At 38.8% G+C, this 25,209-nt stretch overlaps 1 protein-coding gene across 6 annotated transcripts in view; it reads right to left on the minus strand.

Annotated features, from left to right (window-relative positions):
- Positions 1–385: 385 nt before the first annotated feature.
- PRDM2 (PR/SET domain 2) overlaps positions 386–25,209 on the minus strand; it is a 56,224-nt gene continuing 31,400 nt past the window's right edge. For 4 of the 6 annotated variants that reach the window (XM_084300032.1, XM_084300035.1, XM_084300036.1 and 1 more), the window contains 3 exons: positions 8,982–9,089; positions 3,884–8,252; positions 386–3,779 (listed from right to left, as the gene is read on the minus strand). In XM_084300032.1, the coding sequence (XP_084156158.1) occupies positions 3,752–3,779; positions 3,884–8,252; positions 8,982–9,089 (4,505 nt within the window). In that variant the 3' untranslated portion in view covers positions 386–3,751. Of the gene's footprint in view, positions 3,780–3,883; positions 8,253–8,981; positions 9,090–12,522; positions 12,579–25,209 lie in introns of those variants that run through there. The other 2 variants (XM_084300037.1, XM_084300033.1) reach the window with 2 other exon arrangements.

Below are 25,209 nucleotides of genomic sequence, written 5' to 3' on the forward strand. Positions count from 1 at the left end.
CTCAGAGCCAAATTCTTTACGTGTTTTTTTGACTAAGCTAGTTCACTAAGCATATAAAAACAGAAAAAGATTAAATGTGTGCAATGCTAATTAAACTTTTAAATTAACTATATCCGCAGTAAAGAAAATCAAGAATTAATTGAGATGTGTCAAATTTGTATATATTTGTTTTAGTGAGCTAGGCATAGAAAGCCAAAGGATGCAAGCATACTTAATTCCTTCTAGATGTACAGAGTCTCATTTTTCCTGGTACATCTGGTTTCCATACAAAACACAGCTTCCCACAAGTTTTTAAAAAGTTTACTTTATTGGTTACAGTTATATAAAATGTGTCATGATAGTTCCATCTAGTTGGTCATTAAGTGCTTGCTTGCAACACCACAGAGACTCTTTGCCACATCTGCAACTTTTATGATGTGCTGCGTGCTGGAGAAATCTCCCTCTTCGGTTGCTTACCTGCACTTACAGTATCTTCAGCAAGGCTACAATGTTCAAAAGCAATGACGACCCCAATTGTATGTCAAATTGCAATTTTTAATGTTTTCATTAGAATACTCTTTATATCACTCTCCAAAAAAAAAAGAAAAAAAAAGGAAAAAAAATATAACAGCAAACTTTAATACAGGAACATGCTCCGAGATTAACAACCCAAAATGAAAACAAAATGAAATTAATGTAAAATGTAAATCACATATAGTACAATTGAAGTGTCCAAAACAATTTAAATAATTTTAAATATTTTATTTTTTAAACTTGCTACAAATGCTTTATACAATATTTCAACATAAAGTCCCCATAACAGAAATGTAACAAAATGGGAATGATAGTGAAAGTGAAAGTTAAAGTGGCACAAATTCACCAAACAAGTATTAAACTACAAATTTTAAGAGGTAGATTACTTTTTAAGTCAAGAACAAAAAATAAAAGGGGTGGCTGTATAATGAAACTAGTCACTTTCCATCAACTCAGTCATTAATCTTGAAAGCTATATAAACACGAGAAATGGCATTTCCATAAAAAGATGCTTAAGAACAACAGACCAATTTGTTGTTTTAAGTTATTAGATAGAGGTGTAAGACCTTTTAGAGTAATTATATATTTAACTTTCAAAATATACAGGTATGTAGCCCTGGTCTAGCCTTTTTATCAATAAAAAGATACACTGCATTCATTATATATAGTACTTAGAAACTGGTATCGGTATTTCATTGCTATATAAAGTTCCATCTGCAAGTATAAATAGGAATTTGGAAAACTCACAGAACATCCAAATCAGGCTTTTTTCCCATTATATGCTGGTCATTGAAAACACGCATAAAGTGGGGGGAAGGTAGGAAGAAAAGGAAATTCATCATACTAGGTTCCTCTCTACTGTTTAGAAGAAAGGTTTTAGCAGACTTTCTACATGACAGAAGTACTTAGAATGCAGCAACATTTGTTGTCCCTGAATCTCTACTGAATTACTGATAGAACAGGGAATCTCTGCTTTGCCAAGTTTACAAGTGACTGCCATTATGCCATTTGTGAAGGTACAGACAGAACAAGGATCTAAGTGTTCAAGGGATGAAGATTTGGTTTAGTTTAATCCCACTTTTTTTTCTTTTTTTTTTTTTTTTGATTTTTTTTTGGTGTGTGTGTTGTTTTTTATTATTATTATTTTTGGTTTGGTGGTGGTGGTGTTTTGGTTCCATTTTGTTTTTAATAGTACCCTTCTCTTATCTGAATCATCGTGAAGCCCAGCATGAGTGTCAGGCACAAAGTAAGTCTATGCCTGACACAGTATTAGCAAGAAGCCTGCAGGCCATTTATGATTGTGAGTCAGCTTCAGCTGGTTTCGCAAGCTTGGTGGACTTCACATCCATTGTCGTAGTGCTTATCCTAAGTTGAGCATGCAACAGCTCTACCATGTCATTAAGGGATTTTTTTGTTTTGTTTTGCTTTGTTTTACAGGAGATTCCTAGAAAATAAAAAACAAAAACTGAAGATAAATGACAACACAAATTATTTGTGAGTGGAGTATGTTTACACAGAAAAACGGAAAGGTGAAAAACAAATTTTGGAGACAATGAAGCAACAATCCTGAATGAATGCTAAGAACTGAGATTTCCTGGGGGGCAAAAAAAAACAAACAAACATGATGTCTACACAGAGTAGAATCGAAGCTTATGCTGACATTAAATAGTGTATGAAGACAAAAAAACTCTTTGTGCTTTATATAGAAAAAAAACAAAGGTGATGAGACGATCCAGATTTATGAGCATTATTTCAGAAACAAAAGCAAGAATTCTTCTAGCAAAAATATTCATTAAACCATTAAAGACTGCAAGCTGCCAAAGTAAACGAACAGTATTTGGGACAGTCAAGGAAATGTTACCCCTTGGTAAATCATTATTTACCCTGAATGCTATTAACAGTTTCCATATGCAGAGATTTCCAAGCACTTGCTTGTTTTGCTTAAAGGTCAAATGATGAGTTTGGATGGAAAGATGTGTCATTCTGGCTTCAAATTCCACTGATCTGCTCTGGCATCATGTAAGAGACAGCTTCGCGCGTAATGCTAAGGAAGCAGCTGAGTAGAATTAAGTAACATGAAGATGATTATGGCCCAAGAGAACAGGCCTGCTCAATGAACGGTTCTTGTACTTTAAGGGCATATTCAACACCGTTAGTCTCCGAATTCCAGGAGGAATCTTTTTTTCCTTCAACGTGTCCTACCCTGGATATTAACCAAGTCAAATCCCCTTCTTTGCAATAATTCTGTTATGTTGTAGATTGACTCTGTAGGAAGTATTTCCTCAAAATTATCACGTAAGGTCTTCACCATAAGAAACACAAGCTGCAAATAGTGTTTTTGACGCTTCCTGACAAATTCCACTCGTGGACACTTGTGAAAGAGGCTGCCACTTCCACCCCCCTCTCTACTATCAATTGCTTTGGTAAAAAATACTACCTTTAGCCATAAACCTGCTGTTAATCACAGCATAGAGTGCAATTAGCAAAAATAAAAGAACCCTTAATTACCACTGAGTTTTGTGGAAGTTACCCAGCAAATCAGACACCTATTTCAAGAAGAGCAGGGCAGGAGCCTGCTAATAGAAATTTGCAAAATACGCTACTGACTACTTAAAAGACTACATGAAGACTTTAAATGGGACTCAGGCACATAGATTAAGCTTTTATTTTTTTTTTTATTTAAGTATTATCCTTTCTTGTGATTAAAATACTTCTTCTGAAAATGAAATAGAGCTTTAGTAATATTTTTTTTATACTGAAACATAAGAGCATGATACTTTTAACAAAAATTTACACATTCATGTAACTTTTCTTACACATCTATTTCCCTTATATTAAGTATTTAGAGATCTGACTCAATTAGTATGCACATACAATTTTTGAAGTATGTTTTTTTAATATATGATATGCAGAGAATACTTTTTATTAAAAACCAACATTTCAAATTATTTTAGTAAGAGGGTAAAAATGCAGCCATGATTTTTAGCTTAATGAACCACCATAAACCAAATCTAGAACGATTTTGGGCCACCAAATGCTGCAGAGCAAATACGTAGTCATTGCCTCCAATAACTTTAATGAGTTTAGGTTTATTTGCACTCAGGTGGTGAGATTTTTTTTCCCAGCATTTTCAATTCCATTTATAATTGAACATTCTCTATACAAATAATGTATTATTTTATGACAATGAGACAAAATGCACCAAGTGTGTACATCATACCTCAGCATGACTGAGCTGCTAACCATGGTTTAGGAAATGCAATCTTCTTTTGTTTTAAATATGAGAAGGAAAAAAAAAAAGACCAAGAAAATCAGCAAAACAGCAAGCACCATGTTCCTGTTTTGTCTGAACGTCAAATTAAAAGCTTACCTGAAATCTTTTAATTCTTGCTTTGTACTGCTTTCATCTCTTTTGTTTTCTGCTGCCTCTGCATTTGCTGCCTGCTGTAAGCTTCGTGTAATAGGTCCTCCGATCCTCTCTCTAGATTTTACAGAGAATCTGTCTGCCTTTTTCTTACTCGCCACAGCAGACTTACTTGACAAAACAGCTTTATTATTCCTTTGTATTCTGACGTGCAATTTCCGGGTCGCTTTGCTTGAGATTCCAGAGGAACTGTTCTTAGCTACCACTTTAGTTTTTTTCCCGTCAACATGAGTCATTTTGGACACTCTTACAGGACTAGAGTTCCTCAACGATGAAGATGAATTTGGCTTTTTAGATCGCATGGAAGGTACAAATTTCGCATTTTGTTTTGATTTGAAGGATGCAGAGGGCAGCTGGATTTGAGCAGGTCCTGAGGTTCGTGCTCTTGTCTTGCCCAAGTGAGGCTGCATGCCTTGCATTTTGATCTCGGCATCTGCTGTTCGCCTACGCTGGTTGCTGCCTTTTTCGTTGCTTGCAGGTAACGAAGAACTTGCACTTTTTTTTGATGAATTTTTTTTAGAGGATGGGGAGATGGGTTTCTTGGGACAGCTATAGGACGCGTGTTTGTTCAAACTTCCAATATAAGTAAACTCTCGATTACAGTAGGGGCAGATATGGGAGTCTGACTCGGATGGATTATTTTTCAAGTCTGCCTTCTGCTGGGATTTCTTTTTTTGCAAAATAGCTTTCTGGACAAGCTGGTTTTTCTTTTTCAATGCACTTATTTTTAGTTTACTTGAGGACATTTTGCTAATCTCAACATTGAAATTAAGTCTTTTGGGCTGACCCATTCGTCTGAAAGCATTCTTTCCGGGGCCAGCTATAACAACCATGCCATTCTTAGGCTGCACTGTCTGTTTCAGCGGTACTGGATTTTTTTTGGGTGTGTATCTCTTTTTATCACTTGCAGATGCACAAGCCAGTATGTGTTTGTGTAACTCAGGCATGTTATCAACGCTTTTCCCACATTTTGTGCATCGGATGGCAGTAGTAAAAGTCTGTGGAATATTGTGGGTAGTGAAGTTTGTTGCAGTAACTCCAATGCCCATAGGATTACGATGGTGATACTGAAATGGAGGTGGTTTAAAGCTTGGGTAGTGTTGATTGAGGCCCATACGAACATCTGGATCTTTAGATTTTACCCCAGAAGCCATTATTTTTATAGTAGTATAAAGTTCTTCAGAGGAATCATTTAGATCTTCGTCATCTTCCTCTTTGGAAGGTTCTAAAGAGTCTTCTGAGAGGTTCTGCATGTGCTCTATGTTGACCTTACTGGGGTCAGTAAAATTCTGGGGTCTAAGAGTCCCACTTTCAAACTCATGATGCGTGCACTCTTTGTCTGGATGGAGATCCCGCTGATGCTGCTGCAAATTGCACAAAAAAGCAAATTCCTTTTTACAGACCGAGCAAACAAAGATATTTCCCACTCCATGAAGCAGAAAGCGATGTTCTGACAAGTCTGTTTTATCCCTAAAAAGCTGTACACAGAATTCACATTTGAAGGGCCACTCTTCAGCATGAACAGATAAATGTTTAGTTAGGTCTTTAATAGAAAGAAAAGGTGATTCACAGACATTGCACACAAAGCTTTTATTGAATGTTTCCTGCACTACTCCTGATTCACCTGAAGTATGAGGATCTTCTCTTGCTTTCTGTTCATTTTCAGTTTCTTCCTGTTTTATTATTGGAAGAGTATTTTCAAGATTATCAGCAGAGGAAACAACAGAAGAAACTACTGAAAGAGGAGGTGGAGACGGAGATGATGAAGAGGAAGAGGAGGAGAAGGAGGAGGATGATGAGGAGGAAGAAGAGGAAGAGAGAGTAGGAGGACCAGGTGAAGCAGCAGAAATAAGAGGTTCAACAGAAGGAACAGGGGATGGGGAAGGAGAAACAGTAGGTGAAAGAACAGGCAGAGGGGACTGGGTGGTAGTGTTAGAAAGTGGTGACGGACAAGAAGAAGTGTTAGTGGCACTGGCAGAGACATCTGGAATTGATAATGGCATCGTGGGAAGAAGGGGAGGAGGCGATGTAGCAACTGTTAACACAGGTGGGCAGGGTGGTGGGGAAGGAGGATTGGTGGGTGTTAACAAAGGTGGCAACTGGCACATGGAAGGTACAGCAGATGTCTGTGGCACAGGGGAAACAGAGGAACTAAGGGGCTGAGTGTCAACAGAAGACGATGCTGATAGACTAGGGTCCGTGTCAGGTTCTGGTTGAGACTCCAGAGATTTGCTTGGGCTCGGGCTTCTGTTCACACTGGGTGTGCTGTCTGTGGCTGCATCCATTCCGTTATACTCATTCAGCAGAACCTTCTGTAACATGCAAGTAGTTGGTTTCTTCTTTTTAACACCACTACAGGTCGGCTGTATGGAGTTTTCTTTATATTCCCTAATTTCAGCATCACTGCAAGGCTTCTTATGCACGCTTAAATCTAGTACAGATTCCCAAGGAACTTGATTCTTATTTTTGACATCAGACCGTTGCTTTACACCACTGGACAAATCCAGCGGCTGCTGGTTGCACACATTGCCAAAAGTTGGAGCTGCTGTCCAGTCTTTTGATAGTTTATAGTCTTCAAAGCAAAGAGGGCTCATAGTCTCTCTTTCTTCTCTTCCAGTCAAGCTCCACGCAGGTGAGTTGCTGTGGCTTTCTAACTTTGGCATTTTTGAGCTTCGAAGATTATCATTCCACACAGTTTTTCCCTCACCTGACTTGACAAAGTCTCGAAGCACTGGACTATGTTGTGGAGAACTAGGAGGAGAGCTGGTCCTTCTTTTAAATCTACTGGATACTGGAGGCAAAATAGGTGATGACGTAACAGAAGGTCCTAGTTTAGGGATTTCGCTTGACGGAGTTATCTTCTTATTGTCCTGTGTCTGAAGAAGCTGTTTTAATTTTGATGACAAATACACACTTTTTTCTTTATGAAAAGGCAAGCTCTCTGTTGAAATGCTAAGAGGAAGATTTAAAGAACTAGTAGGAGTTATAGGTTCTGGGTCTGTTTCGGTTTTTATTTTTGGTACAAGAGGAGGGCTGGCAGTTCTCCTCTTTTTGGATTCATTGCTGCCACTGCTAGAGGGCTCTTTAGGAGGTTCATTCACATGCGTTTGTGTAACCTTTATATTTGAGGAAATTTCCACCGTGACTGGACTGATTATACAGTTTAGTCCATACAAGTCTGCAGAGTTGGACTCCATCTGAATCACATCACAATTGCTAGTACTGCTGTTGGACTGAATTTTACCATCAATGTAATAATTTAAGTTTTCAGAGATATTGCTGGAAATATCCATAATATAGACGTCATCTACTTCACCTTCCTCTTCTATTTCTGTACTTGCTATATATACACTCTGGACTGCTGGGGTCTGCTCAGTTTGAAGTGGTGGCTCTTCAGAATAGAATCCTTTTCTTCTGACACCTTTGGGAATAAGGTGACGCTCATGAACCCTACGCTGATGCCTCCGCATGTTGGTGTGAGTTCCAAAAACCTTTTTGCAATATTTGCATGGATGCAATTCTTTGGGCTCCTTATTTTCCTCAGCAAAAGTGGAGTTTGACACTTCTTGGGAGGCTTTCTCAGAATCCAAGACTACAGTCTCTTGCACAAGACCGGAAACATTCAAGTCATCTTTAAGACCATCATCCACAATCACCTGGTTATCTGCAACATTATCTAAGTGTTGTGATGATGTTAGGGTTAGGAACGGTTTCCTTTTTGGCCCTGCCTCATGGCGCCGTTCGTGTCTTCGTCTGTTAATCTGAGTACCGAAGGCTTTCCCGCAATACCGACATTTGAAAGCATGGTTAACAGTAGATATATGAATGTGCATGTGGCGTTCAAGTCCTTGCTTTGTTGTAAACTTCCTCTCACAATGCTGACAGGGAAACATGAACGTTTCCTGAACATCACCGTTTGATTCACCTCTTGCTTTTGGAATTTTCACAACGAGTTTCTTTGGAGAGCTTTCTGGAGATTCCTCTGATGTACTCTTTTGCTCTTCCATAGAATCTAATTTTTCTTCGCATATCAAAGGCATTTCAGCATGTTCCTTAAGCATATTGGTTTCTTCTATTTCCTCTTCATCTTCCTCCTCCTCCTCATCCTCTTCCTCCTCATCATCATCTAAATCCTCTGATCCACAGTTTATTGCTTCTCCTTGTTTGTCTTCAGTCACCATTTGTGGTTCACTGGTAGGACTGGGGATCATCAGCTTTGGAAGTACATCTTGATTTACCATTTCCTGAATTACAGCTGTTTGTTCCAGAGACAGTACTGCAGAAACAGAAGGCTTTTCATCTTCTTCTTTATGACCTGATGCACAAAGTAGGAAAAGAAAAGCATAAGCCATTTTTACCAAACATTTTGAAGTACTCTGCACCTTTCTCCTACTTTGTTCTCTAACACAGTACAGTCAACACTTGATGATCCACACAATACCTCTCTATTTCTCACCACTGTGATACAGTCCCAAACGTAAAACTGTATTCAGAAATTTCCTTTCTGAAACTTCAGCCGAATGGAGACAACCGCCTGTACTTAACACAGCGAGAATCTTTGGACTGAACATTGTGGCCAAAGAAAACAAAACAGTAGACTTCAGAACATTTCAGGAAATCTCTAAAAGCTTCAGTGACTTCTCCTACAGCAAAGGAGTGTCAGAAAAGTACAGCAATACATACAGGAAGTATCTAGGACGTCTATCATGCAAATTTTTGACTTGGACATTTCTCCTACATTTTTATTTTGATGAGAAATACAACAACCTGGACTTGTACTGTATGGCAAGGCATACTTTGTATCTGGCATGAGGTTTGGACAGAGATTTTACAGTAGATTAGTTTTTCCTATTATCAATTGCACATTTAATGACATAGTTCTGACATCAAAACTGCTTACTAACAAAATGCTTGGGTAAACAATATAAACACATTCACTTTGCTACTCTAATATAACACCCTAGCTTATTAAATGCAACAGAAAATGTCCTTTGATTTAAAAGGATAGCTAGAAAGAAAAACTAAGATACTTGAGAACTCTCACCCTCTTTAGAATCCCTCATATCTGCAGAAGAATCCAAGTCAGCCTTTTTCTGCTTTGTATCTGTTGCCTTCTTTCCCTTGTTTTTACCTTCCTGAGTCTTTTTCTTTCCTGGGAGGAAAAACAACATTTATTATTTCTGTTCAGCAATTTTTGTTTTTCATATCTGAGCAGAAAAATACGACACCCAGCTTTGGGATATAACATACTTCTGTAGAAACACTTTTCTGAGAAATATAATCGGTAAGAAGGGACAAGTCAGAGAATACATTCACTACCTGCAAGAGGCACTGAAGGCCAAAGTGTAGAACAAAGAATGCAAGAAAATGTAATTTACAAGAAATTACACGAGTATATTTAATTTTGATGTCTGCTCTGTGAATATATATTGCTAAAGCAGTAAGCCTTTAGGGCCTAGAAGAAATTAAAAGTAAAGATAACCATGAGTTTCAAAAAAAACTAAGACTCCGAAATACTTTGCTCACTTACAAAGCAAACAGACTATAACGGAAATTTATTGTCCCCAGAGTTAACCAGCCCACATCATACAATTATTCACTACCTTCAAATCAGTTAAATTACTGTACTTCATACAAGTCTATGGAAACTTCGAAGTTTCTTCAGGTAATACTAATCCCCAGTGTTAATTGGAAGACCTTACAGAAGCTCAAAGAGACTTCTATACTAGCATGACCATTCTGAACAATGCTGTGGAGGAGAGTTAAAATAAATGTAATGAAGTTTAAATACTACGAGAAGACCAAAAGCAGTATGATGTTGACCAACATGGAAAAGCAGCAAAACCAAATTAGACGGAACTGGATAACAGTGAACTATAAAGGTGTATCATCATGTCCACTGACACAAACAAGTTTGCTAATGATTTCTGTTAGCAAAATTAAGCAGCACATAAGAATTGCACAAGATAATGAACACAATGAATATTAGGGCAAAAAGGTATATTAAAAAAAGACCTAATCAGTGATGAAAGATGTGAAGGCATTCAAAACTTCAATAACCAATGCACCAAAGTTATAATGCTACTTTTTTATCCTGGCTCTTAAAGATGCAGTCCTGTAACATTTGGAACTGATGGCAAGGATTGTAATAACAAAAGAAACATTAAGATATTCTAACTCAATTCATTGCAGTGACCTTATTTCTCCACGCAGAACTCATTTTACATATAACCACATGGTTGAAACACCACTCATCTGAAACTTCACACTTCCACACACCCACCTCTTAGGAACGAGAACTCTCCAGAAGCTGCAATCCAAATTTCTTCTTTGCTCCCTCTAACACACTGACCCTTCTTCTCTAGTTAGAAGTGTGAATCATAGCCCTAAATCCATCTCTTACTTAAAAGCACATTCTTCTAACTCATAATCCTGTCAATAAGTTCCTCCTTTTTTTTTTCCTTGAAATATTTTTCACATCATAGGCCAAGAACTTGAAACACCCTTAAAAAAAAAAAAATCACATTGCTCTCTATTCAAACTCAATTTTTTGAAGTATGCACCCTCTCATATAGAACAGATCGAAGATAGGTCAACTTTAAAATGCTTGCTTTTATTTGAACATTCCACACCATCCAAATAATTACCTGTATTTCCTCTCAAGGAGATCAAGTTTCACTTCCCCCCAAATTCCACAGGGTTTTTCAGTTTCGTACGCGTAATTATCCTTCCTTTTCCCTCTCTTTACCCAATTTAAAATTTTTCAGTCTGAGAAACTGATAGTATGGTCACAAAGAAGGCACTTCTGTTATCTTTGCAAAAAACTATATATGCACTCTTCCTAAACTGAACTAGCAATTATCCTGTAATATTCTCAAATATCCTAACAGTCTGTGTTAAATCCACAGGCAACAAGCAAACTCTGGTTTACCCGACAATACAATACAAGACTTCAATACCAAACACTAAGTTGTCAATACTGTTCTAAGGCACAGGGAGTTTAAGCACATCTTCATCTGACAAGTTACTGAAAGTTCAGTTTGACAGAATTCAGTACTACCAGCAACTCTACTGCTTGCAACAACCAGTACCAAGATCTCAGTGAGAAGAATTTCAAATAAGTTCCCAGAAATATCTGCCAAGCCACCCGAAACTGCTCTTGAACTGTACAGTAACACAAATCAATAAATATTCTATCAATAGGTAAAAGATCTATGTATCAAGTTTCAGTACATTCCTAGTTTTGACTCCTATCGCAGCACACCTTAGGAGCCATGCAACAAAACACAGATTTAGTTGTTAGAACCCTTTAAGAACTATTAACATTTTTGCCGACTGCTTATCAGCTGAAGATTAACAATGATTTTGACTTCACTGACAAAATTCTAGATGCATCTCTCACCTTTACAGGTGAGGATGGAAACAAGAAGGAAAAGACTCACCTATGCCAAACTTGGCCACAGTTAGAGACAAAGTTCTACACAGTGGTGCAGCACTGGATGATGCTTTGCAGATGAAGTCACTGGACAATTCTACATTTAATTCCAAAGCAGCATTGAATTTCAGCATAATGACAGGCTACTCTAAGAGCATTCAAACCAAGACCCGATTCTTTCTCACAGCAAGATTAGAAATGAAGGGAGCTCTTTCAAATGTGAGGTAAGATATGTAAAAGCAACAACACAAGTCACTCAAGTACTAAAGCAAGCACAGGTTTTCCAAAGTGTTGTCCATTTACAGAATACAAAATTTATGCACTTCAAATCCAATTATAATCTAGGAAGTTGCTAGCATGATTTGTAACCAAAATTGAGTTATTTAGGTGACACACTCTTCAGGAGAAAAAAAAAATTAAGCAACCTGCTCACTGATACATCGGAAATTTTGTAAGTTATTGCCCTTTAAGCATAAACACACTTGAGAAGTTTTATCTAGCACCTTACTCAGAATAACAAGCAAAACTGCTTGCATACACATGTAATTTTAGATGTGGCGGTTCAGTTTGACACAAAGGGATACCAAGTGATTTTTGATATTCTCCTTTTATCAGCTTTCACTCACATTCATTCATTTTCAGGTTGCAGTTTCCTTTATAAAGGCTAAAAAAAACAGTCCACCCTATTCAAGCATGGCAAAGACTGTCCAAGACACATCCACCTCATGGTCCTAAACCTAACAATATTCCATTGCAGATGTTCAGGAAGGGCATATAAGAACAGAGGAACAGTAAAGTGATGCTTTCTTGGTATACTCTCCCAGCTTTCACCTCTCTAGAGCTCAGGAATTTTTGAAGGCACCAACTAGCTTTTGACAGGCTTTCCTTCATGAGTTCTCAAAGTGCTTTTGAAATTCATGCGTACCTGAAAGATTTGTACCATTCTCTTCCTGCATAGCCCCAATAAAGAAAAACACTACCTGCAACTCTGATACAAAGGGTATCACTGAGGAAGCAACCCAAGGTCTGTCCCACAGTTTTCTTACAGTTTCAGATGTCAGGAACTAAGAGAAGCCTGCAGGAGGGGAAAAACTTTCTCACAGCACAGAACCTGGTGGAAGCCTGAGCATAAGTACACACGTGCACTTACCATCAGGTTCCTGAAGGGTCCTACATGGCTGCTACTGCCAGCTGGATCCTCCACTTGGTCTAAACAAGAAAGATACAGGAATGAAACACAGGGAAAGTGAAATGGAAACAATGACAAAAGAATAAATGAAGGGCAGAACTTAATATATGTGTATGTGCATTACAAGAATTGCAAAAGAAAGATGCAAAGGAAACTGAATGAAAGAAACAGATGGAAAAACAGCTACCTGCCTACAGTGACAAAGACCAGAAGAAGAATGCAGGAATTTCTGTCTTGCCACTTAGTTTTTAAAGACGGGTTCCTCTCCCCTTTCCTTCATTTATGCATGTTGCAGACAGGTCACCAAGAGCATTACCTGCCTTTACACTCTTACAGCACCCATACAACATCTAGTACGAACACTGCAACAGGCACAGATCTCACGCTACTGCCTACATCCAGACAACGGGCCTATTCCAATCACATAGTGCCACTTATCTCAGAGGAGTTCAGAGGATAACAATTTAAAGAGGAGTAGTAATCTCCATTTGCCCATACTTACTTCTATTGATCAGACCAAGACATCTCAAAACAACCCACAGCACCTGCACTTGTATTTGTGCTGTTAACCAAAACACTAACGGGACTGTACAACAACTGAGCAACTGCTGCTGGGACAGAATAAGCACACTCAGATGCCAGGAGGGAAAAAGTTAAACAGTCTTTCCATACACATGGAGCTGCATCCTATCATTAAGTATTGCAAAACTGTACAAGATGCTATTATCTTTAATAAGTTTTAAGTGCAGCACCAAACACGTTCACAGCTAACACCATAAAGCAGGAAGGGGAATCTTGCATCTGATCACCAACAGGGATTTTGATCACTTACAAGAAATACGAAAGGAGACAAATTTGCATGTGTCACACTGACAGCGATTGCCACACGGTTTCATGATACGAATTACAATCTACTAGCATAAACTTGCTAGCTAATCCTTTTGGGACTCGTTCAGATTAGCGATAGCTTGCACCAGCCTCATTCAGTAGTTACTGCTATTCTGTAAACCAACTTCTGATTTTTTCCTCCTATTTAAAGTACCAACTATTTTGGTATTGGAGAATATGAAATAAAGATTGAGCATATATACAAGCTAAACAGTCCTTACAGAAAATTCAGGAGAAACCACAACTGTGTAACCACTTCCGCATTATTCTGATTAATGACTTCCAAAATGCTGATGCAACTTGATTTTTAATTGGGGAAAGTTGCACACCAGAATTCCTCTATTCCTATATTCAGAATGCTGGGAGACATGTCGTGCTTTTCAAAGGGAATTACTTATACTCCCAGGAATGTGTAAAATCTGCCTAGTTGTTCTGGAAGACAGACTAGCAAAAGTGAATGTCTTTTACACACAAAAAAGCCATATTCAAAATGATAGCAGAAAGTGATCATAAAATTCAAATAAATGCACATGCACCATCTCATAACATACAGTAACTAAGCCATTTTAAATGGTGCCCAAAGTTTTACGTAACTTGGTACAGGTGAGGTTATTCCACTAAGTCATTTGAACTCTTGGAGAAAAAGGAAGAGAAAGTGAAAACAGCAGCGATCAGTTACAGAGCAGGGCAGCATTAAGCCAGGAAAAGAAAAGATGCCAACCTTGAAAGAAAGAACCTCAACACTTCTCCTTTATTAAAATCAGCTTACTTACATGTTATGACATTAACTTCCATTCTCTCTCACGTACCATTACTGTTAGCACAACAGACCACAGTTCCTTTTTGAAACTTGACTCAAGCAAGCATAGCTGAAAAGCTCTGAAGGGAACTTCTGACCACGCACCTAACTACCTGCAGAGGGAACATCTTTTGAACTCAAAAGCTTTCAACTTAACATGAAACAAAACAGCAAGCTTTGGGGAAAAAATGCTCTTGTACTGAAAGAGCAATTACTACAGAAGCCAAGAGAATGCAGAGGCTGACAGACACCTCCCACGTCCCAAGGGTCCCATATTCAAATACTGCCATACAGCAGCTTTGGTGGTAGATGCTTTCTATACTGAATTAAGATGAGTCATGACAGAAAAAAAATATTTTCATTTTTAGTGTAAGATATGCTATACCAGGGGCATTTTCCAGTTTGGCTAAAGATGCATCCTGCTGCTTTGGTGCGCACACATAAAATCCATTCCAGCATGCTCTATCAGATTTATACCCTAGGCAGGAAGGTACCCATCTCTTGATTCAAAAACACAGACCAAGTCTCACAATATCAACTGTTTTTTCCATTAACAATACCAACTATTTCTAAAATTGAATATTGAAAAGAAAAGTTAAAGGATGCAAAAGCAGCACATTTTTGTTCATATCCAAGCAATTCTAAGGATGAGACTCAAGACATAAAAATCACAGCTTAATTCCTGAAACAGAAGCATCTAAAGTGGACATCAATTAATTCTGAATGGCTACGTAGTACCATTAAGAGGCCTATTTCAACAGTGCTGTCAAGTATCTAAGAAAACATGCAAAAAAGAGTCACATTTAGACGTCACTATGACCCCATTTTCCTTGATCTATTATTATTAATAATTAGCAGGTGGTTTCTTTTTTTTTTTTTTGCAATACTAGTTTGTATGGACATTATTTTAGGTACTGTTAAACAAATTAAACCCCGTGAAACAGCTGATGTCTATTTTACTGCATAAAATACATCATTGTAAGTTGCAATTTTAAATTGACCCCTGAGAATCAAGAGAATAATAGAGAGCTCTAAGACCTTACTTCTGTGTTCTCAGTCCCAATCTTAACATACCCAATTATTTCAGAAGAGGGATAACACACAGAACTATATATACAGAAAATATCTGGAAAAATCTTGAAGAAGGTCTACACCCACAGCCCCAGGCCTGTACTACAGAAACAGACGCTTAGCCTGGTGCCCAGCACAACCCACTACTGCTTGCAGGACAAAGACTCAGCAGGGCACTGTGCTCCAACTGCTTGCAATCTCCCTGCAATTCAATGCCAGGGGCTGACTACTCACAGCATCACTTGTCTTCGTTCAGCTCTCCACATCTCTTCGGTACAGGCTGGGAGGAGAGGCAAGTGGAGCACACACAGGTCTGTGCAGCAACAGGCTCCTCCAAAGGATACTGAGGGTCTCCAGGAAGCAGCTCAGCTGCCAGGAGGTATAGAAACAAGGGCTCTGAAGAGAAACTGCATGCCTCATTGTTGTAGTCATTTTTGCTCTAATTTGGAACTCAATGACCTGCCTGAAGACCACAAACAGCAGCAATAAATGGATGCTTCCTGAATATGCTTTTATTCCTGATGCAAAGCAAGGGTTCTTCCATGCTCTTTTTCCACCACAACTTGCATCTCATCTTCCTTGAAAACACACATTCAAGTTTACGAGGTAGCAGTGGGAGAGTGTGACAGCATAAGCATGGAAGACAAGACTTACAGTAACTGCTAGAATCAAGCTGCCTCACTGAAACCACCGCCATCATTAAGAAAACAATTTGTCCTATGAAATAAACACATTACTACACATCAACCATCACTTCACATATGCAGAAAGAGGAGCATTTTAATTACTGCATCATCCAACTAGATATTAAGTATTACCCTAACACTCTCACCTTGGGAAGTTAGTTCAATACATCTGAATACAGCTGCTTATGCATGTATTTCTGTAGTAAAATGTTTGTACTCTGCACTAAATATCCACTTTGCAGAAAAGAAATGGAGCAATGCATTCACAAAGACCGCTAGCATATTTGCCTAACAGATAAACTTGTTGCCATGGAAAGCTTAAGAAAATTCTGAGCTGGGGCTATTTAAAACACCAATTTCTGCAAACATTTGGCCAAGTCTTCATGTTAATGAACACATAAGATCATTAAGTTAAGATTAATTAACACTTAAGATCAAGTTACTGTACCTCACCACAAGCTTCTTCAATTATAATCATCAGTACCAGACAAATGTTAGCACAGTAGGGTATACCATGCCAACATAAAAAAAAGACAAAAGAACTTAAAAGAAGCAAAAGGAAATGTTGTCGTTACATTAAGTTCTTCATAATCTCAAAAAACTTAGCTGAAGCTATTCACAACGCTCAGATAAACAGATAAATGCATCTGAAGAGCCCTACGAGGGGAAAGCCCATCTGAAACATATTGTATTATACCACTCCACAGAAACCGAAGTAGGAATTGCCTACAGTCTTCCTCACATGCTTCACATTTTGTGAATTGAATCGTGTACCACTACCCCTGTAATAGAAAGAGGAGCAAGAAGTAATACATACATGTTTGCATAGCATGCCACCTCCATTCACAGCACCTCGCTGAAATCCTTAATGTGTTATGCCTTCTCTGACTAACCTGAGTATAAATCATAGGAAGCATTAAGTTTACAGGCTAAGACTTACTCATTCATAATGACTTAAATGCTACAGAATGTCATCTAACAACTATGAAGCAGGGCAAACAAACATCCACAGGGTTTAATTCTATGCAAGTTTAACCCACACAAGAGCTGCGCTGAAACAATTAAGCGTAAATAATTAAACCTACAGCTTTTATCTTAGTAGACAAAGATGTTATTTCTACCTCGATGCAGACACTTACAAAACTAAACCAGCAGACAGAGAACACAAGTATGCGGTGTCAGACCTGCTCTACAATTTCTCAATCGCTCCTCAGAGTTGTGCACTCCTACCTCCTCCCCTCCCTAATAACACAGCCTCCCACCAGTCCCAGCAAGTTCCTCTACGCAGCCACCACTGAGACGGCCAACCTGTTACCGAAAACACGATGAGCACTCGTCTCTGGTTGTATTCCATTAGCTTTCATTTAGCTAATGTTAAGTATTATAGCTAAAAGAAGTAATAAAAATGACAGCTGACACACAGAACCCTTAAACAGAGTTTCCAAAAGTAACCGGTGTTCTCTATATTTAGCCAGTCTCTTATGAACAACTCAGTTACAAACGGCATCTTTATTTTTATTTAAACATAGAAAACTATTCAAAATGTAAACCTGCACTTTCATGAACACGAGCTTTTCCTTTAATCCAGAGGATGGTACTCCTACACTCACTACAGCTCTCCAGGAAACATTTGTCTGACCCTGCAACAAAGCCACATGCAGATGATTAAGTAGCAGCATGCATTTCGACAGCAGCCTTTGCAAGATAATAGAAATGCAAGAGCTCACACAAGTAGTTGTACCAGAACAGTTAAACAAACACAGTTAATTCAGTCTGTCTTCATCTGTAATAACCAACCCATAGATCTGTCATTGTACTATTTTCTTTGCTAACTTTTGAGGGGGTCAGGTTAACAGTATTTATTTGTTTCTTTTAGGCTAGGTTATCTTTAGAAGTAACTACTTCAGACTTTCTCTGCCATTTTATTCTGCCGTTTGACAAACCAAGTATGTTCAAATGCAGCAGTCATCACACTGGTAAGTCATTTTTTAAAAACCACAGGACTGCTTAGCTTTTTGGGTCTGCCTGTGGGCTAACACCCCTCACACACTGCAAATGAAGGCGGTGATCTGCTGCAAAGAGCGTTTTTGTTCCACCACCCCAAGCAGAACTCTTGAAAGGTCAGAGAAAAGCTGCAATCGCCTTTAAGGCCAAAAATGCACAGGAGTTTGTCCAAACGTTTGTGTCCAAACATGGGCTAAAGCTTCACTTGAACACAGCTGTACGAGGGCTACGATTCCCAGGAAACAGGACGGCCTTTGTGCCCGGCGGGGCACGGGGATTACTGTAACAGGAGTCTCTCCAACGCCGAGGAAAGAAGAGCAAAGCCTCTCACAGATGTAGGGCGCCGACAGTGCTGCTACCACCAGATTAAGTCTCCCATGTATAAAATTAACCCCCTTAGAATTGCTAAAAGGTTTTATTTACAACATTTTTATTTACTTTCACTGAAATCCATCGTGTTACTCTTTTTTACTAAAGCCCTCTGTTCACCATACGTGTCCTTAGTCAGCTGCTTGTCTCCAAAGTAGTAAAGAGTTCAGTAAAGTCAGGCCCCTCTCTTTTACAAAGTACTTCATCCCCCTCTTAGCCATACATTTCCATTTTTCCTTCTTGTACTTTACCATTTTCTTCTTCAACACAACTTGAAGAGGAGGGAAAAAACCACAACACACACAGCAGATGTTTTTGCTTTTTGTTGTTGTTGTTATCAGCAGCAATCCAATAGATTTGCAATAAAGTCCTGTCTTGAATTTCTAAAGAGAAACTTAATCTCAAAGATTTACTCTGTAGTATTTTCCACAGTGCGCACAGTCCCTTATCGCCCTCTCTTACCTCTGAAGCACCAAGCCATCAGCCCTGGCATGCAATGCAAGCTCGCCCTAAACAATAAATATCTTTGGCCTGTAACAGTTTTAGAGGCTACTCTTTACTGGAAGCATAGCACTTAATTGCCCTGAGCTTTTTGCTCAGGCACTGTGTAAGAACATTACCATGTAACTTGGAATGAGAACAACTGATGCCCAACAACATGCCTTCATTTGTATGAGGTAGGAAAAAACATTACTGACAAATTAAGTAGAGATGACAAGAAATGGAATTACCAGCTACCTGTTACAGTAAGTACATAGCTTGTGTCCATTAGCCCTCATTAAAAACATGATAGCATTTTATGATATGGGCTTCAGCCTCAGAAGGAACATCTTTAACTGCTCATGGGCAGCTACTGTCAGGACGCGTTTGCAGGCATGAAAACTGCTTCTTTGCATCTGTTAAATTTGGAAAGTCTCATCTCCTTCCAACTTCAGAGTGACATTCCAAGGTCATATGGCAGATTATCACCACAGGTCCTTTCTAATATGTAAAAGCAGACTAAGGACAAGGATAAACATTATGGAAATTCATTAATATAACGTTGAACTAAGTCTCTGAATTGGTTATATCTGTTGAGAAGTTGTGATGGATTTGCTTAGCTTTTTCTGTGAACCAAGATGCTTCAGTCAGTTCAGCTGCAGCCTTTTTTTTTTTTCCCCTAGAGAAATGCTTTTCAGTCTTCTCTGAAAACAGAGGATATATTGACCTGTATCTCCAGAGCAGCTCTAGCTGCAGTGCGCTCCAGTTGCCCAACCTGTGCTTTTGGAGTTGTAGAGCACGATGCAACGGGACAACAGTTGGCACTCAGGGTAATAGAGCTGACAAGAATTACTAAATGTTACTAAATGTACAGTTTGCCCCAAATCAGATGACAGCAAACTGGATTCTGCCTAATTTATGAAGAAAGGTCGATAGGCTCATAAGGGCACTACAAGGAACGACAACTTCTTCCACTTCTCAAATGATGTGGAAACAAGCCCCAGTCGGAGGACAAGTGTATTTGTCTTCTGCTCAGTTAACTGCTACAGTCAAGATTAACCTCTTTTGATGAAACTAGACATGAAAAATGCAGAAAGTTTCCACACATTTTTTCATAGAATAAAATGAAAACTGAAGTAGAATGCAAAAATAAAACCTCACTGAAAAGTAACTTGGACATTTTCACTCAAGAAACCAGAAAAAAAAGAGAGGAGAGACTCGAGGCTGACACTGAACAGTTAAGGATTTGGTAGCTACAAACGAAGTTCCAGCACAAAGTCCACTTTGCTTTTGCAATCCCTGACAAGGGTCCATAGGATCTGAAAGCTGGGCTCTTTGCTCTTTACTTGTCACTTGAAATAGAACACCGCAGGAAGTCAATTTTTTACTCAGCCAGCTAAAACTTGGTGTGACCTACTCCTCGGTAAAAGCCCAAGACGATTCTAACATTTGGCACCCGTACGGTGCACGTTTCCTTTTAGGAGGCTGACTCGAAGGCAAAGGTGGGTATTTTAAGATTCTGATACAAACTTTGAGCTACAGAGAGCTCAGCTGTCACTGCTGCTGAGCTGCTTTACACCGGAGCTTACTACCCAGTGAAGTGTTTGATTTTACTGGCAACAGTAAGAGGAAGCTTGCACTGTACCTGGCTTTGACCAGTGATAATAGGAGAGAAAATCTACCATAATTTACACGAATCAAGGCACTTACAGAAACACTAGCCCTTTCCCATTTAACAACGGATTTTTCGTACAGACTGCCAAATAAAACCAGGTTCAGATTTGGCTAGATTCTAGCAAGCAAGGAGTCTGGCTATCAACACAGGTTAGAATAGATGTACAGCTGACGACCCATTTCCACATCATTTTGCAGTAATAATAATCAAGAAGATAGATTTTCAGCTATTGTAATAGTCTCACTAGAGTAACTTCATGCCAACCACCACATTAATAATACTGCCTCTTTGAAGTTCTGGGGCATTAATCATAGTCAAAAATGCTCTTGCAGAACTCCAATAGGAAGTGTGACAACAAAATTAACTCTCAACAGCAAGCCTAGTAAGCTCTTAAATCTTTCTGAAGGTTTCATGCTAAGCAACAAACATACACTGGTGATGCAAATAAATAACACACTTGCTTAGTCCAGGGGAAAAAGTAAATATATACTAGTGAATATCTGATGTTCAGGCAATACTCGATTTCTTAGATAGAAGTGCGGAATCATCAGTAAGCTTTATTTCAATAACTGTTAAAACCAAGTAAAAACTTAAAGACAGCTACATTTCACTGAGGTACTTCACACAGTGAGGGGAGGCCAGTGAGAATTCTCCAACACGAAGTCGTTCCTGTCAATCTACGCAAGGCTCTTGGCAAGAATGACAAAATAAATTTGAAGGTTTGACAGACTAAAAAAATTAAGTACGCTCTGGTCTGACAATAACTGTTTCCTTCTTGTACTTTTGAAAAATGCATTAAGTGGAACAGAAGATAATTTTGATATTTTGCACTTTTATAATAGTGACATTAGAATTTTCATAGAGACTTTACAAACAGAAATTGCCTTACAAAGTAAGGAGTTCTCATGCTTAAAGACAGGTCTCAGCCGCACACATGTACAAACGGAGTCACATCTCTTCCCACAAATAAACCAGTTATCAGAACTTTGTATGGACATACTTGGAGTTATGCGAAACGTGCCTGCTTGCCACTTCGTAATAAATTATACAGGGCATCTGTAGACAAGTCCTCAGAGTAAGAGGATCCCATAAACAATTCAAGTAAAACATGCAAAATAACAGTGAATTGTAATAAAAGAACAACCACTAAAGTTTAGTACTATTAATGATACAGAATTAATATTAATAGTATTGTTCAAACAGTTTAAAAAAATGAAGCGTAAAAATTAAGCAGCTAGAGAAAAGCAGTAAAAGTGATTAAGAGATAGGGAAGGTTCCCATTGTAAGGAGAACTTGGAGCCTTTACTACATGAGGACACGATTCATAAAGGACAAACTGAAAGTCAGTCATTGAGGAGCTTGTATCTCTCCTAAAACCTAAAGTTTCCAATTGTAAGGCAACAAGCGAAGTGAAAGAGTAAATGCCTGGTAAAGCCTTGACTTCACATGAGACAACGCAAAGGAAGTCAAGAAAGGCTTGTTCACACGAATCAAGTCGCATCGGTTTAAGTGAGACAACAAACCCAAACACTGCCATGGGCAAGGCAGGAACTCATTGAGGGTAAGAGAATAACCAAAGCCTGCTCCCAGAAGCAGCGGGACAGTTCCAAAACGCACACAATGTAAGGCACTTACGAGAACAAAAAAGAAAACCACTTGTTTCTGGAAAACAGTGCCTATTCTCCTATCCTGCAGGAATTCATCCACTTCCTGTACTTGAACACAGTCTCTAAATCTGTTTAATTCAAAGTTCTTTCCTAAAACAGAACTCACCATTTTTTCTCCACATCTTCTCCCCAGAAGCAGTTCAACAGTTTCTGTGACTCAGAACAGAATATTTTAAGAAAGTGTTGGAAAATCCTAACAATATTTGTGCAAGGGAAGTAATATTTTAATAGAAACTTCATAACATAACTGATTTTCAAGATAATTTAAAACATAGTTTCCTTAAAAACACGGAAAAGCAATGGAATACTAAGCTTTTCTCCCAGGCCACCCCCAGTTCCAAAGCTAATCCTGATCAATAGAAAAAACACATTGATTAATATTGGAAACTTGTCTGATGCCTTACTTTTCTTCCCACTGTAGGTTAACCAAAGAGAGCACTAGCAAATTTGCTCAGAAATGCTGTAACTGGGATCTAGATGTGTTTCATTATTTAATTTTTGGGGAAAAATAACATGTGGAAGAGTGGTTGAACTGAGGAAAAGAAGGAAAATACCGATCAGTTTACAATCTGATTTGAATAAGCAAATCACTCAAAGTTTGTTACGTTAGAGATATGCCCTCATCAGAAATAATTTGGTAGCTAAAAATATACTGACTCGTTACAACCATAAAGGATGTTGTTAAATAAGCTTTTTGTGTGACAAAACCACACAAGGATGAAGTAACACAGGGTGCACGGGATGCTTGCACGACTTGCTGTAATGAAGATCTGGTACTATCAGCACCGAGTGCTTACCCTGCATTCCCAACCACCTTCTGGCCCTTTCCGAAGTTCCTCCTACTACAAGGTATTTTGCTTTCCTAGTGGCACCACCACTCTGATGTGTGAGCAGACATAACTGGATGTCCCCAGCAGCATGAAAATTGGGGTGTCTCATCCAGCTTTCAGCACAAGCACATACCATGATACTCGTAACAGCGACAGCCCCACGCTGACAACACCTGTGGATTTCCATGAGCAGCTGCACATTCTGAAACTTTTAAAGGGAGTGTATACACAATAGCGCGAGGCTTCTGGAGAAGAAACAAACCTTGCACCTTTCCCTAACCTTACAATTACAGCATACAAGTAAACAAGTTGCCCAATGTTCATATAAATATGCTATAATCTGACTAAAAAAAAAAAAAAGATTATTTTTTTTTAAACAACTTAGGAATTAGTATCTGAATATGGTAAGTCTTCATTCTTCCAAAAGCTTCAACTTTGAAATACGGAGTTTTTAATAAATGCATTTTAATGCTGAATTTAATTCTTTTTTATATACACCAATAATTTATTTTTACCTATGATATGAAGTCTTATCTTCTCCTATTCTTAAACCCGTAGGCAGAAGCAAAGCTGGAATGAATCACACCAACCTCACTCTGCTGCTCGGGAAGGCTCAGAGCAACAGCTATCACAGAAACTGGGGGCGTTGCTGGAAAAGTGAAGAAGGAAATTTGAAGTAATACAAGTCTCCTATTCAAAAAGCCCCTTTTAATGGAGGATAAGAGAAAATCTCCACTGGGTAGAAGACCTCGAATGTATTAGAGGTTCACCAGATAGAAGCAGCAAGGAGAGATACAGCTCCCTAGACATGACAAAGGCAACTTTTCAACTGGAGTTATATAATTATTCTTGTTAATCAGTCTAAACTTGGAAAAATCAAAGCAAATTTCATTCTGAAGTTTTGTTCCAGATCTTTCTGACCTTCTCCTTCCTCCCTTGCCTCTTCCCAGCCATTAGCTAGGAAGTAATACTGGAAATAAGGTTTGGTAAGAAGGTCATCTCATCGAAGGATTTCCTTGCTATCAATGTACAACTTTCAGAACTTGACCACCTTCTGTAAGCCACATTCCAGTTCACGTTCAACGATCTTCTCACAAGCTATTTTATTCCATGAACAACTCTAGCTAAGAAATTCATGTAACGAATTAAAAAAAGATCAGCACGGCAACACTGGACCATGGTTTTCATTTGTGATGCCATCCAGATGGCAATCCAAGGCCCGCCTTTTGTGACCAGGACGTGTAGTTATGCAATCCAAGAGCAGGTGATTATTTGGAACTAAGAGAAAATGCCTATGCAAGCATTAACAGAAAAAACTGCAAGAATTTTGACTATGCACAGAATTTAACCTGCTTATTGCATCTTCACGTTTCACGTTTGTGCAGCTGCTATTTGGCACCGTTTCAGCCATAGCCACGCTCACAGATAAAAGTGAATCCACTGTAACTTTTATTATGGCAGCATTGATTTAAAAGCTCTGAAGCAAAAGCCTGAAGTTGCACTTTGCATTCAAGCCTGATAAAAAACACAGCATTACGACAGCAGTACGGACATTTATGGTAGTGAGGTTTTAATAAATTTATTAGCAACAGTTTGAGACTTTAAAACTGTACTACCATAGATATTCACTGGGGCTACCCAAGACCCTGATTCAGGTGATTTGTCCTACTGCAATAGAGTATTTTAAGAGGACACACAACTGGGTTTTCCAAGAGGCCACTTGGTTCTATGACGGGCTCCCATTCAAACTGCCTCACGCAGCATGCTTTCAGTCAAGTGAAATTACAGACTTTTTCCTCCTCTCTTGAGAGCCTGACTTTGCAGGGAGAAGATACTAAAGAGGCACTCACGGCATTCACTCCAGACAATGGCAGAAATTATGCCACTGGGGTTTGTTGCCTAGATGAAGTGCTAGAAGGAACACTGCTAAGACACAAACACGGCTGAGCAGCACAGCACGGAAGCACTACCACTGGGTTATAAATAAGTGCAGAAGTAAAACACTGGCCTCTTCTCCCCTCTGGAAAATAAAGTTTAAGAAGTGTTATACACAAGCACGTAGCAGAGCACCATTTTATCCCGTGTAATGCCAGTATCTTTCCTCCTCCGAGACCACACATTTGATCTGCCACATAATCCATGACTGAAACTATCCAGATTACCTTAGCACTGCCCGATA

Source organism: Netta rufina, assembly GCF_964035555.1.
Source record: "Netta rufina genome assembly, chromosome: 22".
NCBI classification, from domain to species: domain Eukaryota; kingdom Metazoa; phylum Chordata; class Aves; order Anseriformes; family Anatidae; genus Netta; species Netta rufina.